At 39.5% G+C, this 22820-nt stretch overlaps 1 protein-coding gene across 3 annotated transcripts in view; it reads right to left on the bottom strand.

Moving 5' to 3' along the window:
* Positions 1–896: 896 nt before the first annotated feature.
* Positions 897–22820, bottom strand: part of phf2 (PHD finger protein 2) — a 38581-nt gene continuing 16657 nt past the window's right edge. Inside the window, exons 5-22 of one of the 3 annotated variants that reach the window (XM_062443295.1) lie at positions 21742–21883; positions 21439–21625; positions 21030–21192; positions 19705–19792; positions 19290–19396; positions 14866–14957; positions 14685–14774; positions 12679–13032; positions 12427–12543; positions 10257–10372; positions 9862–10040; positions 9130–9197; positions 6761–6927; positions 5495–5805; positions 4524–4619; positions 4320–4429; positions 3922–4240; positions 897–3069 (exon numbers count right to left, since the gene is read on the bottom strand). In XM_062443295.1, coding sequence (XP_062299279.1) covers positions 2981–3069; positions 3922–4240; positions 4320–4429; positions 4524–4619; positions 5495–5805; positions 6761–6927; positions 9130–9197; positions 9862–10040; positions 10257–10372; positions 12427–12543; positions 12679–13032; positions 14685–14774; positions 14866–14957; positions 19290–19396; positions 19705–19792; positions 21030–21192; positions 21439–21625; positions 21742–21883 — 2795 coding nt within the window. In that variant the 3' untranslated portion in view covers positions 897–2980. The remainder of the gene's footprint in view (positions 3070–3921; positions 4241–4319; positions 4430–4523; positions 4620–5494; positions 5806–6760; positions 6928–9129; positions 9198–9861; positions 10041–10256; positions 10373–12426; positions 12544–12678; positions 13033–14684; positions 14775–14865; positions 14958–19289; positions 19397–19704; positions 19793–21029; positions 21193–21438; positions 21626–21741; positions 21884–22820) is intronic. The other 2 variants (XM_062443302.1, XM_062443311.1) reach the window with 2 other exon arrangements.

The following is a 22820-nucleotide window of genomic DNA, read 5'->3' as shown; positions in this document are numbered from 1 at the left end:
TATGTATGTTCAATCAGAACAGCTCTAAAGGAACTAAATCCTGCATCTGTGGTCTGCTTCAACATTAATGCATTAAGCTGATTTAAAAACATGAATCGGTTGCTATGTTCATATATTTTTTGACTCCATCTAGTGGCACAAACTGGCTGTTGCTGGTGAGTTGTACATTCAAACACTGGCCTGTTTGACCACAGACTGGAGAACAAATTCAAATCTTGTGAAGCAGAAAAAGTAAATAAGAGGAAATGTTATTTTCTCAACTGAGCAAATCCTGTATGAATATCTGTCTACAATTCTATTCAAACATTGCAACACCTGCTCGGGCCGGTGAAAGGCCGTCCTCAAGTAAAAAGAGTCTTGACTACTCGAGAGCACTTTTACATTAATACAGTTTTAATGGTGTTGACTTTGGCTCGGTTTTAATTAATGGCTTAGCTAAAGCAGCTGCTAAAGCTCCGGGAGGCGAGACCTCAAAGACTCAGTCCAGAAGCTTGAAGCGCGGGGCTGATTCTCCGTTAAAACAACCAGTGCCGGTTCACTTTGTTGATCAGTGTGGTGCTGAGTTTGATGCGACTGCAAAAGCATGACAATGTGAGGCAGGAAAAACATTTTTTAGTCGTCACCACAGAAGCCGTAACATTGCAAGTGGGAGAGGAACACATTACAAAGTAGGTTTTCCACAGTAACTGTATTGCAAAAGTAAACAAGGCGGACAATCATATCATTCAACAATATGTTTGTTCCTCGGAATTTGCCATTTCTCGACGTCTTAAAAAAGTGAGCCATGATCTCAAACAGAATCGTCTAAATACAGAAAAATATAGATTCAGGTCAAAAAGGATTGTAAATACTTACTAGTACTGTAAATAACAGTAAGGGAAGACAGCTACAACAGGTATCATTCACTGTCCTGGCACAGTGGATGCATTTAATAGGTCGGACATACAAAAATAACCCACAACAAAGCAACACACATATTGTACAAATAAAAACCTGAAAATATGTCCCACTGACAGAGTTTGATCGGAGCGCATCTCTCTTTCCGAGAAGTGGACGCATAGTGTACATCTGTGACTAAAACACTGCCGCTATACAGTATAGCACTTTAAAACCGTGTTAAAAATGTTTTGACCGAAAAGAAAGAATAAAACAAAAAACGGCTTGATGGAGGTGATGACGAAGCTGCTTATAACTAGAATAGTAACAATAATAATAATGTCACATTGGAAATGTTTACCATGACACCATGATGACATAAACATTGAGTGAAGACAGGATGGAGATTTAAAAAAAAAAAAAAAAAAAAAGTTTGCTAATGTAATTTCTAGTGTGTAAATGTTCTTGATGCCCCCCAAAACACACACATCTAAAAAAAAAAAAAGGAGAAAAAAAAGAAAAAAAAAGAAATGAATTGTCTGCTAAGGGTAATTTCACAAGTTGATGAAATATTCAAAAACAAAAAAAAAACTCTTAAGAATTGTACAAGTATAAAAAAGCTACAAACATTAATAAATTACATCACTGACACATAAACACTTCACAAGGTGCTAGTAAAATAATTCCGAAACCTTCAGGATACTAGAACTCGAACAAGAGGCTGGTCATAGAAACTTTAAGTGTTGGGTGTTTTTTTTCTTTTCTTCTTTTTTCTCCATTTATATTTTTCCTCAAAGCTTCGTCTCTTATTCAAACAGAATCACAATACAATTAGCTTTGTGTATGTAAGGCCATATGACAATAAAATGTATTATTTCTTCAGTTGTTTTCCAGGCAACACCTTTTAAAATGTAACGAAAAGAAAAAAACAAGTTAAAAATGAAACTCTGCTATAAAAAAACAACCCAAAATAAAATAAAGGTTTAAAAATTAGGACTATACTGTATATCCATATATATATTTTATTCATTTATTCATAATTAGCAAAACCAGTAAAAATGTAGAATTAAGCCTGAAGGGGAAAGGATACAAAAAGTAGTAATTTAAAAGGCTATGTACAAGCTACATTCTATATACTGTACTGTGTGAAGCCGGTTGTTGGTGCTGCCTGTGAAAGCAAAAGAAGAGAGAAAGTATCTCCATGTAACTGCAGACCTGACATGGATGAGGCTTATCATTGGCTACAGGTTCCATGTAGTGTCACAGATCCTATGCCTTTCATATCGAAACCTACCAAAACCCTCAGTCCACATGATCCTATGTTTAAGTGTGAGGAACGCCCGGACGCTGCTGCTGTTTAATACGCAGCGTTTACTCATGAGTCACTTTGTGCTTTACGGCCGTCCCGTCAAATCCCACTTCCTATCTATGACTCGACACCAATAAATAAATATCACTGCTGATAGTGCTTTGCAAACTTAAGTGTTAACATAAAGAGGTAAATGCTCGAGTTGACTCCAATCAAAAAAAAACGGTGCTGTATGATAAACACAATCTTGGCTGGGAAAGAAAGAAGGAAGGAAGGATGTGATTTTTTTTCCATTTCAACTGTTCGATCATCAGCGTGGCAATGATAAGCTGCATCCATATATAGGAATTAATCTGTAAAATCCCCAAACCCTGACCTAAGCGCACATGCAACTGAATACATGCAAGGGATACTTTCAGAAATCTTGGAATGACTGCAATGTACTTCTACTTCATGTTTTAGCAACCCCTGATAAACTGACAGCTGTAGTAAAATGAGACATGTTCTCTTAAAAAATATTTATAGTAGGTTCTGTACACTTTAATATCTGAAAGTTATAAAGTATAAGTAGAGGCAAAAACCTATTTGCGTGATGTTCTTCTTAGAAATTGAAAAATGCATGATTTTCTTCGTCTCCCGTCTTGTTTCAGTTTTTTTTTTTTTTTCCTTCTCTTCTCCTTTCCATTGTTGGCTTTAATCAGTGAACAGGGGGGGTGGGGGGGGGGGGGGGTGGGGGTGAGGTTGGGATGGGACCCAGCTCATGAATTCCCAGTCCTACAATAGTTCTGCTGCATGCTACAGGAGGAGCTTTCCGTTTCGATGGATCTTTAAAATCTTTCCAAGTCTCTGTTTGGCTGTTGCCATGCCTTTCTTTAGCCGCTTAGCTGTGAAAAGAACAAGAAGAGACAGGACACAAGTCAGCGAGCGTGTTCCCGCTGTTCTAATAACTTTAACTCAATTTGTGTCAATATCAGAGAAATTAAGACTTTTACTCCCCTGTAAAACAAAACTATTATTACCATACTACCTTTTACAATAATGTGAAACTACACATTTTCAAGCATGACTTAGATTTATGTTGCAACTCCTGTCTGTTGACAAACAATTCAATAATGATGGGATGAAAATGACTTCCCATTATAAGAATTGAAAATCACATATATGAATGAATGTACTTGCTGCATCAAAGCACTGAGCACATCTTACTATAATGAACCTGTTCACTCCACAGATGCTTCAGACTACTTTGAAAACCTTTAAAACACACCATGATGATGCTTTAAAAAAAATAAAATAAAAGCATGACAACACAGGTCTACCATTCATACTTCACATTTTGGTGAAAAGATGCGTGAAAAACAGAACAATTTGACAATTTTGCAATAATCTGAAGATACAGAGTGCTACTGTGTTTTCTTTATCTTAACGAGATATAAATGGGACTGGTTAAATCATACAAAAAAACAAGCAATCATCTTTAAAGACAAAATGTTGTGAGGTAAACGAGTTAGTTTTCCTGCTAACCGGAGCTTTTGCGTACAGTTTGCTACTTTTAGCATGTTACTGGCTAGCTTACATGTTAGCTTACCAGCTACAATGACTCATCAATAAACCTCACAATCACTCACTATGTTTTAAAGCACTGTCTTTTATGCTAGGAAGCACACATTTTGCTGCATGGCTCTCTGGTTCTACTGGTCACTAGTTTAGCAGTGTGTGTCGTTAGCATGACTCACCTTTAGCGTCCGCTGACCCGCCACGTTCTCCCTTCGCCAGGCTGCTGCTGTTGGTGCTTGTGGAGTTGGTGCTGTTGTTGGGAGAGGACATGGATGGTCGCCTGTGGCTGAGGAAAACCCCCGGGGCCATGGGCTGCGGCCCCCCCGGCGACTTGACCGTTCCAGTGTTGAACTCGTGGTCTGTCAGGCTACCGTCTTGGGAGTCCAGATGATGTTCCGGCGAGCTACTGTCCTGAGAGATTTTCGGGGGTTCCTCAATCGTTATTGCCTTCTTTTTGGTGCTTGTCTTCTTCTTCTTCTTTGTTTTCTGCTGCTCCTCCTATTGACACATTGTTCTCTTTAGTTGAGTCACCAGAACGATGATTATTAATATTTAAAGCGACTCTAGGCTGACGTACCTGATGTGAAAGCTTTGCTGCAGCCGCTGCCAGCCCCGTTTCTATGGAGGCCACTCTGGCTCCTTCTCTCGCAGGCCTTTCCTGTCGAGGAATCGAGGGTCCTACACGGGCTGTGGTGAGATACATAGGTTCAGTACATGTCTTAAGCATGAAACTTTAAAGAGTAGAACATAAATGTGTCACTTCTTATCCTACAGTATTTACCTGTCGGGCTGTATGGAGTGTCGTCGCTGCTTTTCCGTTTTTTCGATCTGGATTTGAAAACGGGATTATCCTCTTCCGACTCCAACGAAGGGTAAACTAAAATCCAAAAATGAAACATATTGTTTCCAAATCATGCGTGTAAGGTTTTCGAAGAGAGGATGTACAAAAACTAAACATTAACTGCCAATTATTGTCAGATATGTAAAGCGTGAAATGTGAATTAAGTGCACTTATTTCATTTCTGCTTTCCACGCATCTAAAATGGTGGAAAATAGTTTCCAGTGACAGCATGCAGCAGACAGCTGTGAGACAGCTGTTGACTGCCCCCTTCTCTCCGCCTGCTTGCAGCACAACCATTCCAATCTAGTCCTTTTAATATCTGATAATTGGATGATCAAGATAAAAAATGGCCTGTTTACAAGAGAAGTAAAGAGTGCCAGCCTGACAGAAAGCTTCACGCTGGCCTGAGGATTTCAGAGAGAGAATGTTCGTGCTACGAACAACTAATTAGACACTAATTAGAAGTTCGAAAAGCATGTAAAATAACAATTGGGAACTTGTGTTAATGGCTTATTAACAAGCTGGGAGGGTCCAAACAGCTGTGTTTGGACGGAGTTCACAAAGAGTTTCCGAAGAAGAAAAAGATCACAAATTGGAGCAACACGAAAGGACGGATTTGGAAAGGAGGCACGAAAAATAAACATAAACCTTATCATCTATTCCTAATGACAAATTCCAGAACCAATTTAGAATTAAAGACCCACATGTTGATCCATCAGGGTCCAATCTGTTTTTAACAGCACCTGTTAGCAGCAGCGAGTATAACGCAAGGCAGATAATTATTTTCTCATCTGTTTGCTTAAAAAATAGCCCCATGACACTGTAATGACCTCGATGAGCTCCAGTCCTCCTAGCGTGTTTTTCTAATCAGACTTCACTAGAACAGGAATGAGTTGGCGTTTGGCGCTTACCGTAATCTGAGTCCTTGAAGCAGGCGTCCATGTGATCCTGGTCGTCGTCGTAATCCAGACTCTCGATGCTGCTGCTTTTCCGGGGCTTCTTCGGGAGGCGTTTGGCGGGCCGCTTGCTGTTGTTGCCTCCTCCGACCCCTCCGCCGGCCTTCTTGCTGGCCTGCGAGCTGTGCGAGTTGCTCTTCGACTGGCTATTGTTTTTGGACTGGCTGTTGCTCCACGGCTGCTGCAAGCTGTCTGAAGACGACAGGTTGGCCATGGACAGCATGCCCTGAATGGCCTCCTGTGTGCTGGGAGATGCAGGTGGCTGACTGTAAGTACGTCAATAAGAAATACACAACAACACAGCCATTACACAGCAGTCAACACGCTGGAAGGGGAGAAGAGTGAGAGAAATATTTGGAAAAAAGACTTTAAAGTGGATGTAAATGTCACCAATTGTGCTAATAAGCAGCATTATCATCTGACAACTGCAAAAAACGTTGAAAAATCGCAGCAAAATCTTCAAGAGCAAAGCAAAACACTGTCAAATCTAAATATTCTCCGTGGACTTGTGATTACTTTAAGAAGCAGCTAGAAAAATAAATTGACACTGTCAACGTTGCCACCTATTAAACTATTATCTGCTGAGCTGCAACAACAAGCACAGTGACGATCAAACTCTGCCGTAATGACCTGCGGTCGCTTCGTTTTCCAGCTCTCTCCCAGCTCCCTTTCAAAGCACCAAAACAATTTGAGAAATTAACATATTTCAGCCGATGTTTTCTTTCTTTCTTTCGTTGCTCATTTGTAGCTTTCAATGTGGTGGAAATAGACCATCAAGAGCTGAACTAAACAGCAAACAGCAAAAAAAGGCAAAGGGAAGAGCCTGGAGCCATGCTGCGTTTGATGAATTAACGCGGGATGAAGCAAACATTGACTTAACACAAACTGCTGACAGAATCCACCTAAATTTTTGCTTTAGCTGCTAGTGGATTTTTCAGCTCTAACAGAGTTATAAAATTCAGCTTTTTCATCCAATTATATCAGTCATTAAGCAGGCCGTTTGTTTGTCAGTAAGTCGCCCCATTAAGGAGTGTAAGACGTAAAATTCATTCACTGAGAAAGGGGGAGGAAAAAAAAGAGGGTCCAGTGGGAGCCATTTAGAGAGTAATGCTGTGGATGTGCTGTAATCCAAGTGTGGTTAAGATGTGAAAGTTCCACCGCTGTTGAAAGAAACTGAGTGAAGAAACAGAAAGTAATGATGTCAGGGGAAGTCAAGTCTACCTGTTGGTGCTGTAGTCAATCCCACCCACTTGCTTGCTGGCCTGCAGCAGGTCCAGAATCCCTGCAGCACTGCCGCCCTTTTTCTTGACCTTAGAGTTGCGACCTTTGACCTCAGGCTTGACCTCTGTGTCTATGTGCAGAGTCTCTTCATCTGAGGAGTCCGCGCTCTGATTGGGGGAGAAATCGAACAAAGGTTTAAGCAGGGAAAGTTGAATCAGTGTCGTAGGTATACAGTTTAGGAAGACGGGAGGACATTTGATGACATGAGAAGTAAAGTTAGGCTTTGAGATGAGTGAAAGAGAGAGACAGAGAGAGAGAGAGAGAGAGAGAGAGAGAGAGAGCACAAGCGGGCAAACAAACCAGCGAACGACAGAAATAAAACAATATTTTCCGATCGTTTCACGGCGGTTTCGTTCCGAAGCAGAAATAAATAACCGTCAAACACTCAACAGATGATTTACTGTGAAGACAGATGATCTGAGTTTCTGTTTCATTTGTCCTCCTCTGCTTTCTCATTTTCATTCTTTTAACTCCATGTCTGTGGGGGACAGGTGGCACGCAGAAGCAGACAGAGGGAACATGGAGGGAACACGCGCACACAAACAAACGCTGGTCCAACTTAACGAGAACATTGTCTCATTGTCTATTCATTCTGTTCTCTTCCTATGTACTTCATTTTGTCCGGCTTTACACAAGGTATGGAGAAGTCTACATTTATACACCAGTCACTTACTGATACAATAATTATATATTTTGCATATTTCAGTAATATATCAACATTTCATATCCGTGACTAAAGGAAAACAAACAAATCTTAAGGGAACTTCACTGTTGTACATATTATGTACACAATGAATAAATCACCAAAATTATGGAATAAAAGTTAGTTTCATTTTTTGGCTGTTCAGCCAGTGAAAATATTCAAGCAGCCAATAAAACTCTGATCTACTGTCCAAGTGGGCCAGTGGGGAAAAATGTTGGGTTGGATTGTGCAGAAGGAATATGGCATTACTTCAAAATTGTGACAAATGCAACAACTTGTCTTGACTTGATTAGATTTCAGCTATTTCAGTTTTATTATTATTATTATTTGTATTCCTAATGACATTTTGTTGCTGTTTCTTTGTTTATGATGTGATCATAGCTGGATTAACCCACTAGAGGGCCCCAAATGAGATGTGGGCTCCTACTGCCTACCCCCTTCTTAGCAGCAATTTGGGACACATTCATTTGGGAATATGCAGCATATCATCCATTTTTATTTTCCTTTGGTGCATATTTGTAATAAATGACTGTATACCAACACACACACAACAAATCTGGGGCCTTTGGGACTGTGTGGAAGTAATCCAGCCTTGGACCTGACTGGAACGAAGTGACTGGAGCTTGGAAGAAGAGTTAAAGCTCAGTGAGAATAGGCAGTGAAACAGCAGATCAAGGTTACGATATGGTTTCCACTGACCTCTCATTAGTAAACATGAGAGCATCTGGTATTAGTCTGTTTCTTCCTCTTCCTCGCTTCACACCACAGCTATTTCCCTCATTAGTCTGTGGTGGTCCACTGCTCAGAGAGTGTTTCATTTACCCAGAATGCATCTGCTTTAAAATTCCAAGCTTTAAAGTTCATTGCAGCATGTTCTGGTTCATGAGGGGTTTTTAAAAAATCTAATCATATGAAAACTATTAAAGCTCAATAAACAAGGAATAACAGTAACAGTGATGTTTGTTTGGTAAAATGTAGTGAAGTAAGGTTTTATCAGAATGATTGCTATTTGGCTCTCCCTCATGCCTCTCAGTGCATTGGAGTTCTCTTTCCTACTCTGCAAGCTTGTGCGGTTTGTTCAGGTTTGGATGCTACCAAAGCTGTGCGAACCAGCGTTGGAGGTCGGAGGTTTCTCCTTCCAATGTTGGTTTGCACCACCAGGTGAGCTGCCGACATCATCACGAGAACGACATGACGCTCCTGGTCCTGGTCAGCTGCTGTGACGCCTCTGCACGATCCTCCAACCGTCGTGCAATCATGACGTGGGAGTCCTCAACTGCAGAACGTTCTACCTTCTGATAAATTGAGGATGTAATGGAATAATGTTCTCACTGATTCTTTTTGAATGCGCAACGGCCAATAGGGACACTGCAAACCCAACCAGCCAATGGTGTAACTTCACTGATGGACAGACTTTCGTGGTCATAGGCCCTGGTCCATTGCCGGTCCAGCGAAGAATGTAGCTTATTGTTTGATCCAGTGTTTTATTCATCAATAAAATAACATGGTCAGATTGTTTAATTATTAGCTGCTTAGTAGATGAGTCACAATATTTGATAAAGGTTTGTGAAGTTCAGTTGTTGATAGAGTAGATGTAGATACATACCTTGGTCACCAAGGGTTGGAACTTCGTTTTTTTGGCTGGCTGAATGGGTTCTCTGATGTCTGACAAAACTGCACAAAAAAAAAGTTGTCAATGAGTAACAGTTCACAGAAAAAGGTGTTCAAGTAAATACTTTTTCATTGTTGATAGCAGGACTGTTTATCTTCTAAAAATTGATACCAGTGCCAATTGGATAGACAGGTATGTTTTAGCGCTGTTACCAAAATACTGTTCTCGATACCTTAGTTTCGGGAACAAGTATTTTCTAGCCTACCCATTTTTATGGATACTTTCATCATCAAGCAGTGACTGGTTGATTGTTTATCCAACCTGGGCAAATTGCCATCAATCAGCACGACACATAACCTGAGTCACTGAACAAATCGAAGATGTGATTCAGATGTTGGGTGAGTCAAAGGTCTTAAACCAGACTATTTTAAACCTTTTGCTATGTGATGAAAATCTTGCTGCACCAGTATCAACTTAAGAACTTTGGAAATATTAAATAAACTTAAAGTTAAAAAAAGTTTGCTGGTTTACATCAGGAGATATCTGATCCAAGAATAAGTAAACCTCAGAATCTGACCATGTATTTAATGCCATTTTTGGGGGTATTTGACACTTTTGGATACTCAGCACATTGAGGTATATTCATTAAGCGTTGAGGTTTACTACCCAGCTCTTGAATAAAGTGAAATAAAAAAAAGAACCAAGTCTTTACAACACAATACTCACAGGAAAGATCTCTCTTAACGGTGTTCTTTTTCCGCCTTATGGGGAATTCGTCAATCTTCAGCTCCCCCTCATCTGAGACGTACTCATACTCGTCTCTCACTGGCTTGCTTTTGTCCTCTTTTAGGTTTTGTAATGATCCGAAAACACTTGAGTTGGTCTGAGGTTTCAGCGTCTTGGAGCTGGAGAGGAAACCGCAGGACAATAAGGGAGTGATACGAGGCTCAGCCAGGCACTCGCTGTGAGAAGTCCTTGAATTAGCCCTAATGGATATAGTGCTGATAGCCACATAGCTCTATAATCACCGTAATACACCACATGAGAAGGTTAACACGCTCTCCTCTCCAGAGACCTTTCATGAAACGTTTATACGGCAATCAAAGCCATTCCATACATACCCAAGCATTTTCTTGTGAGACGTAGTAAAGCTGAATTTGTCTTTATTGCCTGACAGCGGTGTTCTGTCAAATTTGCACTCCTCCTCCATTTTCAGCAGGGAATCTGGTTTACTATTCTGTAAAGTTAAGAAGGAAATCGTGTTATATAAGCACATAAAATAAAATCACAGCGGTGTTAAATGACACATATAATGACATTATTGACCAATTTTACGTGATCACAGATATATGAAAGTTGGAAAATTCAATATGGAATAGTGCAGCTTCACACTCTTCAATATTATATTTGTTTATATTAAACATGTCTCAAATGACTGAGTGAGATGCAAAAAGGGTCATTTGTAGCGATTAACCACCGACAACCATCTAGCCCTGCAGTTCTCATCAGCCCTATACCCAATTTACCCCCCCCCCCACCCCTCCATGTCTGACTGAAGATTTCGCCCCTTTCATTCAAAATCAATTCAATATCATTCAAGTCTGACAAGCTTGAAGATTTGAGTAGAGCGAGAGAGAAAGAGGAGTGAGTGAGCTTCAGTTACCACCAACTCTCTGAAAAAGTTCATCATTTCCCTCTAACTGCTTGTGGCTTTTAGGAGTGGTCTTTGGGAATTAGACTTAGACTAGTTTTTGAAATGACACTCATTTGCATAAAAAGGGGCCAATTTTGCGCCAAATGTGTAAGATCTAATTTGGATACTTGCAAATAGCAAAGCAGTACTGGGACGCTATTTGCTTGGCAGCACAGTTTGGGGCTGCATTTGTTTTGGATGGTTTTTGTTAACCATGTAAACTTAAGCAATAGTTTGAATCTGGACATTGTCACAATCAGCACAATATCACATTTCCTTCTTGTTTGAGTATCTTGACTCCCAAACTTTATTTTGAGTACAAACTACAGTCCTCTCATCTATTCCGCTTATGTTTTAGCAGACTTAACTGAACACTTCAAACTCTTATTAGAAATAAGGCTAAATATCTGTCATCAAATGACTACTGCAATTAAACTCAATCCAAGCACACGGGGCTATTTTGTTTGGATTTACACCTCTGTTACATGACAAAAGCAATAGAAGTATATTAATATTTGTCTAATCAACACTTGTTTTAAACAGAATGGTTATTCTGTAGAAGCATAAGGGAATGATTCCATTTAAATAAAAAACGTACTGTTAAATGACTGAACTCATCATGATGGTAATCTCAACGGATCATGTTCACTTAAGACGTTTTCTGACCCAATTTAAACTAAAGAGGAATGCAAAGCGCCTGCCATAAACATCACCACCAAGCAGACTGTGTAATTAACTGAAATCCTATATACATTTTCAAATATTCACTCCTCAACAATTTTGTCTAGCGAGTTAAAAGCATGTGACAACACAATGTAACCCTAAACTGAAATCTCTCATTATCCCGTGGATCTTTTTAATTCTAACATACAGGTCTAATCACCCTGCGCGCTGTGCAGAGAGGAGCTGTGAACTTTTACATGATTTAACAGTAATCACGAGTGAAGATGTGGTCTCCGGTGACCTTGGTGAACATCTGACAGGGTCTCCGCTCCCATCTGCAAATGCTTGGCTTGTGATGTGGACGAGCAAGTTGGATGGAGATCCTTGGAGGGACGGCAAACATTCCACAGCAGTTTGGCATTGAATTTTCCATGAAACTAAAACCCTCTAATGTCTTCCGTTCAACAAAATTACACTTTTGCTCCCAAAAAGCCTCCCTGTTTCGTTCGGCAATAACGATACGAAAAGCTTCTTTTTTTTTTTTTCTTCTTAAAAAGATGAGGGCATGTGTAAATACTTAGATGGAACGCGGTGGATATGAACGTGGCGTAATTCCATTAGGTAAACTCTGGGAGGGTGGATGTTTCTGGAGCAGCTCTGATGAGCTGCAGGCCTCAAATGTGCGACTTGGGCCGCATCATTATTTTTGCTGATTGCTTTGAAGTGAAGTGTGCAAATCACTTTTGGATGATCCTGCTTTTTTTTTTCTTTTCCCTGCTGGGTTTGTAACCTTCACAAGATTGCGAGAGTCTTCTTCACTAAAGGACACCGAGCCTTGGGTTTATTTGAACGCTGGAAGGACTGTGATAACGTTTACTTTGGCCTCTTACAAGCAACCATTATTTTTACATTCACGACAGTTGAAATCATCCTACCTTATACTTCCATTTTGCTTCGGTCTTGTTTTTATTCTGCTCTCTCATTTCAAACTTCTCTACGTTGTTCTGCTTTGAGATTTCCTTCTCTGACATGCTCAGGACATTCTTTACAGCCTGGAAATTGAAATATATGAAGAAAGACGCAAAATTCACATAAACATTCATCCACAGTATTACTAGCTTGCTGTCTTTATATTGGAGGGGATGCAAAATGGCTCACGTGAAGTAATATCTAAGGATCTCACTTACCTTGGTCTTCTTCGGCTGGTCCATTTTACTCAAGATGTCCTTTGCGTGAGACTCCAGCGCTGCAAAGCTGGAGGGTTTGGGAGGCGGCGATGTCTCTTTCGCCTTCTTCGCTTTCTTCTTCCCTCCTTCCTTGACCTTCGGCACCTTCGGAGGCTTCGGGGCCTTGGGCATCTTTGGGGGTTTGGGAGGTTTGGGAGGTTTCGGGGGTTTGGAGGCTTTCTTTCTGGCTTTCTCTCTGCTGGGCGAGGGGACGTGGGCTGGGGAAACGGGCTCTTCTGGCTCGGAGTGGGTGGATGGGGGCTCCTCCACTGGAACCTTGATGCTGGGCTCACTCTTGATGGCTTTTGTTGCATTCTACAGGTTAAAAGAAAGGAATTGATGTCATTTAGCAACCTTTGATTAAAACTACTGACACTGGGTTGAATAAATGATGACTGTACAAGTCACATATACACAAACATAAAACAACTCTTCATTTCACCTCATTTTAAATTGAATAGCTTTAAATTTAGAAACAACATAAACAATTAAAGACATCACTTTAGGCTTGTGTAACTTTTAATCAATCAATCAACAAATTTAACTCATCAATAATTTAACAAATACAAGCCTACACTGAACAGGATTTTTACATTTATCTATTTAAACCATAAATTAAGAAACCTTAGTTAGAGAGCTTAACACAAGGTGTTAAGGAGGTGTGCTGTAGATACTGACAGCACATGGTAAATGGTAAATGGACTGTACTTATATAGCGCCTTTCTAGTCTTTTCGACCACTCAAAGCGCTTTACACTACAACTCATTCACCCCATTCACACACATTCATACACTGATGGCAGGGCTACCATGCAGGGTGCCAACCTGCACATCAGGTGGAAGTTTTTTACACACACATTCATACACCGTTAGCACAGCAACGGTAGCAATTTGGGGTTAAGTGTCTTGCCCAAGGACACATCGACATGTGGACTGGAGGAGCCGGAAATCGAACCGCCAATCTTCCAATTGGAGGACGACCGCTCTACCTCCTGAGCCACAGCCGCCCCATGTCACATGTCAGTATCTACGTGTTAGATTTCACCAGTTTATGGATGTATTGTGTGTGATCAGACTGTGTCATGCTTTAATTATTCTTCTGACCAATCCGTTTTTATGGTATATCCACATGTGTAGACCCCTTCATACACAAGCGTAACAATCACCAGCTTCATCTTTGTCTGCTAGAGGCCACAATGACAATGTTAGATAGTAGGAAGGCTATACTATCTTAATAAATGGAAAGCTTGTGGCGTAGGAGTAGGCCTGTCACAATGAATACTTTTGTTGGACGATATATTGTCTCAGAAATAATCGCGATAAACTATTGTCATTTGAAGATCATTTTATACCACTGATATAATGATAATATAATATAATAATAATGCAAGGGGGGTGGGGGGTGGGATTGGAGAGTGGGAGCTATGCTTCTGTAAAAACACAGACTACCATTATGGTTGGGGACAGAGTTATTTACCTTTAATTCTCCTGCAGTCTCCACTCAGGACGTACACAGTGAGGAATGGAGGACACTACTTGTTTAGCCAATGTGACATGAATAGCCTCTTAGCTGCTAATGTGAAGTGTGGTAATACTGAGGTCAAAAACATGATCATGCTCATGTCCATGTATCATATGATAAGTCGATGTATAAACATGATGATGTCGATAATTAGGTTATTGTATGATAAGTCTATAATTATTGTGACAGGCCTATGCAGGAGGGAAACACTGTTGGGTCATTTAATTTAGATGAGTTTATCTCTTGGAGAGCACCAGTTTTCAAGACCTTTTGCTATGGTCAAGGTAATATTTTGACTTGATGCTAGTGCTAGATCAATGGTTACAAAAATGATTAGGAATCATCCTCAGTACCAGCTTCATGGTAAAATATGTTTAGACAGGATCCAGTGAACATAATATCATGAATTAGATCATATGACATTTCTACCCAGAACAGACACACACCTCTGATAGCCTAATCTCTCTGGCAAGATCCTTGATGAGCTGCGAGGGTTTCATGTTCTCTGGAAGCTCGTCTTCATGTTCCAAGAGGGCCTGTCAGGAGGAAACAAACCAGACTCTCATTACTTTGATATCATTGAAGATGGACAACTGACTGTTCACATGCATCCTGATCTGTCCGTACCTGCTTTTTAGTCCAAGCTCTGAAGGCTCCATTGATGATTTTGGCACCGTGTATCAGGTACGGAGCTGGTTGCTTATTTGCTTTGTGTAAACCTGCAGAAGAAGAAATGCAAATGTTATTACTGAATGAATCCTGACTTTTAATGTTGAAGAAGTCAAGATATAAAGAAGTCAAACTGCAGAGTGTATATATGTCCAGCTCTGCAGAGATTTACAGGATGTGAGAGAGTAAGCCTCTCACTAACATCAGAACAGATGAGCTGACAGTCTGTGTTGTTATAAAGAGACAGCAAGACAAGCCAACAGGAGAGCGACTCTGTCAGCAGTGCGACTGTGTGTTTGGACAAACCGTCCTGTTACTTCAATTTACCAGACATGAAAATAAGATAGCCAAGTGAAGCGTTAATGTTCTTAAAGAAGACAATCAATACCTCCCTGCTCACTCACTTTAGATCACTGTGCATCTGTAAATCACCTAAAATGTCAAATATAACTACTGTATGTTCAACATGTAGCTGGAACCCACTGTGATTCTAACAAAAAGCTAAATGTTCTGTCTCAGATGTTAACAGTACAATGACATAAAGGCTTTTAAAAGGATTTTACCGTATATACTATGTATACTGAAGGGTGGTTTTGTATGTATTAGCCCATTTACTAAAAATCAAGTATGGTTTACATCACAGCAAACATTTGTGCTAACCATGTGGTAGTGTTTTAGGAATGTTTTTGCTTTTTTTGCTTTTTGCATTGGTATCGAAAGTCATATAAAATGCAATAAATCACAAGTACAGTTGGATAAACACAATATACCCCCATCCCTATTATAGTATTATTGTGCCATTTAGTAATCAAACAGAATAGCGTTCATAAACACTTATGTGTAAATATAACATGCCTTTATGTAATGGAGGTTTTTTCTCATTCCAAATAAATAGATATCAACTTGTCTATGGACAAACAAATATGTTGATTAAAAAGACTAAAATACATTAAAAAAACATATAAAAATGTGGGTTGCAGCTTCATTTTGATTGTATTGATTCTTCTTCCTAATGATAAAAGTCCCCAATGTTGTAAATCTTGTTTCAGGCCAAGTAGCAGTGGGGGGATATTAGCTTTATAGAAGTCTTTTAAGTCATGTGTAGCCTTGATTCCTAAGTGCTTAAATGTGTGTGTGGTTACTTTAAGTGGGCAATGAATTAAATTCAGATAACTTGGCTGTAGTATCCAATGCTTTTGTAAATTAACTTTACATCCCAATATTTTGACCAAGTCTTCAAGTAGACTAAGTGTTTGTGTTTTTGGTAAACAAATTAAGGAACTACATAGATATAAAAGCACGTCATCAGCATAAAGGGATATTCTCCGTTTTCCATTAATGCTGGCTTTACCACGTAGCACCATTGCTTTCTGTATTAAAGCCTGCAATAGCAAACGACCTGCATCGACAGCAGCAACACATATTAACACACTGAAGGTCCTGATTCCAAACTATGTAGCCTATCAGATTCAAATGTTGATCTGATATGAATCAGGAGTTTAGGAGAAGCGGTTGTCAGCTGGTCATTTCTGTTGGTCTATGTTAAACTAAAAACACCCAGCTCACTGGTGCTTGTTTAATCATGATATATAGTGATGTGTCTTTTTACTCTTCTATATTTGTCTGAGTACAGACAGGAACTGCAGAGCACATGGGGCGGCTGTGGCTCAGGAGGTAGAGCGGTCGTCCTCCAATTGGAAGATTGGCGGTTCGATTCCCGGCTCCTCCAGTCTACATGTCGATGTGTCCTTGGGCAAGACACTTAACCCCTAGTTGCTCCCGTTGCTGTGCCAACGGTGTATGAATGCAAGTGAATGGTTAGATTCCTCCTGATGTGCAGGTTGGCACCCTGCGTGGTAGCTGCCTGCCATCAGTGTGTGAATGTGGTGAATGAGTTATAGTGTAAAGCGCTTTGAGTGGTCGAAAAGACTAGAAAGGCGCTATATAAGTACAGTCCATTTCCATTTACAATAGCCAGAAAGCAGATTCTTTAAAATAATGTTATTTTAGACGTAATCTGCTGCCTGTGTCTGTCTTTTTAACCTTCCTGTTGTCCTCAGGTCAAATTTGAAATGTTTTATATCAGAAATATGGATTTATTTCGTCTACGTGCCTGAAAATCACATGGATGGTTTCATACTACATTCCATTCTTTGCAACTATAATCATCATTACTTTCATTGAACCGGCTGATAATTTGTACTTTAGAAACAGTCAAACGAGACCGTATCAGTTTTGACCCAGGAGGACAACAGGTGTGACTATGTGCAGCCATTCAAATATTTGAAATTGTTTCTAAACTGTATCCTGACTAAACTTTGTTTGCGATAAGCCATCAACAAATCAAGTAATTCATAATTCCTACTTTTTTAAACTAAAAATATGAGGTATAATTTCATTTAAATGAGGCTTACTAAACATCATTTCCAAAAACGTTTTAATAAGTTGGAATGAAGTTGGCTGAAAAGGTGTAAAACAAAATTGGGTATTCATTTATACTTTACGCTTCATCAACAGTCAAACCAGTCAAAATTGACCCAGTAGGACAAAAGTTGCACGGTCGACTGGATGACAACAGGAAGGTTAACCAGAGACAGCACTGGTTGACTAAAAACAAGAAGCTAATAATTATACTACATGTTTTCTATTGCTTTACTCATGAAGACAGAGAAAAGTTTGAGATTTTTTAGCATCTGAACTTAATAAGTCATAATGGGAGCCAAAGTATAACCGGCTATTGGAACCCATCCCTACCTTTTCCAGTGTATATACTAGGTTCTGTTCACTTTAATTCCCTACAAAAGTTCTTCAGGTACAGCAGTGCTGAGTACATTTTTAAACCTTTTTTTGAACCTTTGGCCTTTTTTCATTAAGTCATTCACATTATGTAGAGGCTCATGGTATTGTTGCTACACACATTCCACACTCTGTTATCATATGTGTGAGTAAGGTTACTCTGAAATGCCATTGATTGGCAGGTCAGAGGTATTGTACGTGTTCTGGAACAGTTTTTATTAAAAAAAACCTTATAATTAGTTACATCTGCATTAGTTGACAGCAGTTCCTGTCTACACCGTGACCATAGATGTACAAACAACTATCACAATCTGATACTGAAGAAAACCTGTAAACATAATGATTGTGTGCTGATTCCAGCAGGATGTTTGTGACATCTGTGTTCACATGTGAATTATGCATTTTTTAAAGCAAATCATGTGAGTCGTTTTGTTTTGCTGTTTTCAACTATAATGCGACTCTGAATAAAATCAGTGCAGACTTGATGTACACTGTAACAGATTACACTATTGAAGCAACTTTCAAGAGTCTACATTTTCTGTTCACACCATCCAAAAGGAAATTTACTGTAAGGCTGTCTGGAGGGAAAAGAAAAATACATCACCCGAAATCTAAACTTGCATAGCATGCATTCAAAAACATAAACTATGCATGATTTGTAGTTTAAAAGCTAAATCTTACAAATACATGTCCAGGCTCTACACTGTTAGTGTAAGCCAAACACAGTGCTGGATGTAGTCAGTGACAGCTCCAAATTACATCTGTTCATGTTTTTTTTAATAGTTTGACTATTTTAGCTCCATGTTTTAGCAAACACTCACCACTCTAAATTGAACTGTTAGAGCCCTATTACACAGCATAAATGTGGATTTCCTCTTTAATTTCAGTTAAACAGCAGAAAACAATAACTAAGTAGTCCTGTCCTCCCGAGACGTTGTCTTTAAGCCAAGGTTCTTTCAGGGGCTTGAGTGTTTGCCTCAATACTGATTACACTGAAGTGGATACACACCAAAACAGGAAAGAATTAATAAGATGAAGGCAAAATAGCAGCAGCAGTGAAGTGAGTCTTTTTCCTGCACTCAAAACACTGACCTTGAAGTTAAAAAGAATAATGGTATATTAATGGAGAGGACTTGCGGGTTAGAAGTAGTGCACACCACACACAATAGTAATCACACACACACACACACACACACACACACACAGCAACACACACACACACACACATAGAGAAAATGGTGGAAATATAAACAGTTGGCCCAAGCCAGCTGAGGAGAGTTTAAACACAGCCTCGTAATGGAGCAAGTGATTCTAGCTGGGCCAAACCTTTTGAAGCTAATCATCTGTGAACTCTGCGATTCACCGATTTAATGACTGAAATAATATAAGGGCATCCAGCTCCTCATCTGTGCAGCAGACATACGCTGCAGAGAAACGCGCACGAGGCACTTCTGACGCTGTTTGTGTGTTCTCTGCTTTCATGCGTTCTTCTGGAGAAAACGGCCAGTTAAATGAGGATGTAAGTTTATACAGAAATACCACATATTACAATCTATAAATACTTGAGACTAATTTAAGGGTTTCACCTTTGAATCGCTCGAGGAGATGTCGTCCCACATACCAGCACGCCGTCTCGAAGTTGGGGAAGGGGGTGAGAGATTTGACCTTTAGCCGCTTCTCGATTTCATACGCTCTGTGGACAATAAACCAAGCTGCTTCAGCTAAACATTGTCATGCGTTGCCAACAGGTTCACTGCAACAAACTGTGCGATTCACAAGGTATTTCCAAATGTCAAGAATTCATAAACAGATGGAATTTGGGAGTTAGAAACAAGTCCTAAATGAGGACGTAGTGGAAAGGGGAACAGCCTCGCTAAATCCCCATGAATGTCTGCAGGAGACGTGCAATTAAAACAAATTTTAAAAAGATAATTACCAAACACAGTGATGCCAAGGTAGCATAAAGGATTAATGTGTGTGTAATTAGACAAGTGTCCAAACCTCATCTGCATTTCCACACTCAGGTTGTGGACGAAGTGTCCGGAGAACGCCAGGCAGTCGACTGGAGTCAGTATTGCATTGATCCAACCTGAGGAGACAACCACATGTTAACATGGACTACATATATCATCACTAATAACTCAAGACTTGTGTTAATTATTCAATATTCGCTGTGGAAACTACAAAAATGACCACCTCTCCTAATCGTATCTCCTTATTTACGTTTGTTTTGATACATCTAACATTATTACCATTCTTTACAATTCTGAAAGTTGTTTAGTTTTTATTTGTTTTATTTTGTTTGTTGATTAATTAATGTAGATGTTCTTAACTATGTGTTTCTCAGTCTGTATGAGCTTATAAGCCTGTAGATGCCCGTTATAACCAAGACAATCACCTAACAATACATTAAACAAATTCTAAAGATGCTATTTACGTAACACACATGTCCAAGTTTTATGGAATGTTCTAGCGTCGACGAGCGTCCGAACGTCGGATTAATCGTTGAGTGATCCCAATAAGGTTGTGATTTGGAGTCGACGTGCATCTGTCTTCATCAATGCTATTTTCCAATCGTCTTGCGCTGACATGTACAGTACATGTGTGTTTGTAGTAATTACGCTCCCTCTAATGTTCTGCCATCACACATTATTATAACTGCTGACTTCATGCTGCCCCACGTTTTGTTAATTATCCATGAAAATAAGCAAATCACACCATGAAAATACAAACTGGAAAAAAATGACGAAGGAACATCACAAAAAGTTGAAGAGTTGTGAAATGTTTCAGTCGCTTGAACCCTGATTATTGTCTTCAATGTATTAGATTTAAAGTTACAGAATAATATCAACAATTAATACTTTGGAACAGCATGTCAGAAAATAGTGATAATACGCATCAGTGTTTTTCACAACCTAAAAAAATCTCTTCACATACCTTGTTTTGTCCAAATGAAAACGTAGACTTTTTTTTTTTTACAATGATATAAAAAAAGCAGGAAATTGTCAGGTTTGAAAGGCTCGATTGGGAAAACATTCAATTATGAAGGTTAGTTTAACGTCATTTGTCTGTCGTTGGACTGATTGTATCATTGACTCTGTCTTTCCAGCATGAAATGTAACATCTCCTTCAACTGAAATGTGTTTTTTCAATCATTTTAAACACATGTGGTATCTTATGGAAACTTTAGGATCTCTACTAGAACTTCAAGGTTTCAGGTTTTTGCCCTGCCACACTTGGTCACACGTGTTTGACATAATAGACCCATCTTTTCGTCTTAGATCACGTTTGAGGTATGTTCATGATGACAGCGGTGCGGCTCTGACCTGATGGGATGAACAGACTCTGGCCTTGCTTCAGAGTGCATTTGTAACACTTGTCCACCTGGTCGGCGAAGAACATCTCGCTGTGATTGGACGATGACCTCCAGCGCTCGTACAGAGACAGGTTGGCAGAGGTGGGCTTGATGAGGAAGAAGATCTTTTCTCCCTGCGAATACAAGGCAATCAGATTTTCTGGCAGCATCATCACATGAGAGATTGGAGTGTAATGTATTCCACATTTCCTCTTGAGGACCCTTGAAAGATTCAGAATACAAGCTTCCAAAAGAAAATGAGCGCAGTATAAACTGATTTCTCATCCTATCAGGGGCACACCACACTGACTGGCTGATACATATTTTTATTACAGACATTTCTGGCCCAATATAATGTTCTAACCAGAAGTGTGACAGACCTTTAGGACGTGGTACCAGACGGAGGCGCCACCGCACTCAATGTGAAAGTCTGTATAGCTGTCTTTGACACAGATGAGACAGTATTTGGTGACTTTTGGCTTGCCGAGCAGAGCGTCATCAGGCCAGTAGTTTTCTACCCAAGACAACCGCCGCACAATCTGGGGACTCTCCACAATACTGTTCATCCTGTCCCAGAAAAACAGAAAAAGAAATGAGCACCGTGGATTTTCCAGACTGGCCGCTATAACAGCCAAAACCTCTTTTTATTTATTTATTAAGTACATTTCAGACAGAGTGCGTACCTTGCGTCGGAGAATTCCAGGTTGATGACGTTTAACACTTTCTTTCTGTTTGTGCTGTAGTAATAATCCACAAACTCTTTGAGCTTCATCTTGCTGTTAGTCTGTTTGGTGACGTCGACCACGTCCACGCCCACATCAGGACCTGAGATGACCACAGAGGACACAGAGGACATGATAAAACCAGCTGAAGACAAACTAAACCACCTACAAGCAAAACATTTTCTTTAGACAGGAAACTGTTAAACAACACATAAAATATGTCTGTTGCAATATACAGCTGGTCTCATCATAGAGCAGCAGGTCACAGGGGAAATATAGAACAGATGCGCCCCCTATTGAAATTCATACACGAACACAGAGTATCTCTAGATATCTTTGAAGGAGACAATGAAAATGTATTACACACACATTAAACACAGTGCACACTTAGGAATGTGTATACACACTGCATACATATTACTAGCAGTGACCTGTTTGTATTCACCCAAAGTTATTAAATTATTTTCATATTTATGTGTTGTTCCCTCTTGCATTGTTCAAGCTCTTATTATTTCAACACTGCACAATGTACCTTTGATGTGCTTCATAGATGAAGATATATTCATATAGTTAGGAATCATTATAGTATAGTAGTAGCATTAGAATGATAGTGATAGTAGTAGTTGCACTTGAGTGCAGTGGAGCTACAAGCATTCACGTCCTTTACTGAGGTAAATGTAGTAATACCACACTAAAATACTGCATTACATGTAGAACTAATGTAGTAGAGTACAAAGCATAATAAAGTGACATGGAAATATGAAATATATAAAGTCACTCAAGTTTGTACTTAAGTACAGTGTTTTGAGTACTTGGCTACTTTCACCACTGCTGGAATTCAGTAATAAAAAGTAATATAATAAATAGTAATATAATAATACTTTATAGTTATAGAAACAGTATTATTAGTAGTTGTATCAGTAGTGCTAGTAGAGGTAGTGATAGTTGTATTCATACCACTCATTCCACTAAAGCTGCAATGATTAGTCGATTAATCAATCAGTCAATTGACAGGCGACTATTTTATTATATTCTCAAAT

The sequence above is a fragment of the Scomber scombrus genome, chromosome 3, assembly GCF_963691925.1.
Source record: "Scomber scombrus chromosome 3, fScoSco1.1, whole genome shotgun sequence".
In the NCBI taxonomy this organism is placed as follows: Eukaryota; Metazoa; Chordata; class Actinopteri; order Scombriformes; family Scombridae; genus Scomber; species Scomber scombrus.
The sequence above is the reverse complement of the archived record's forward strand: the minus strand, read 5'-3'. Positions and strand labels throughout refer to the sequence as shown.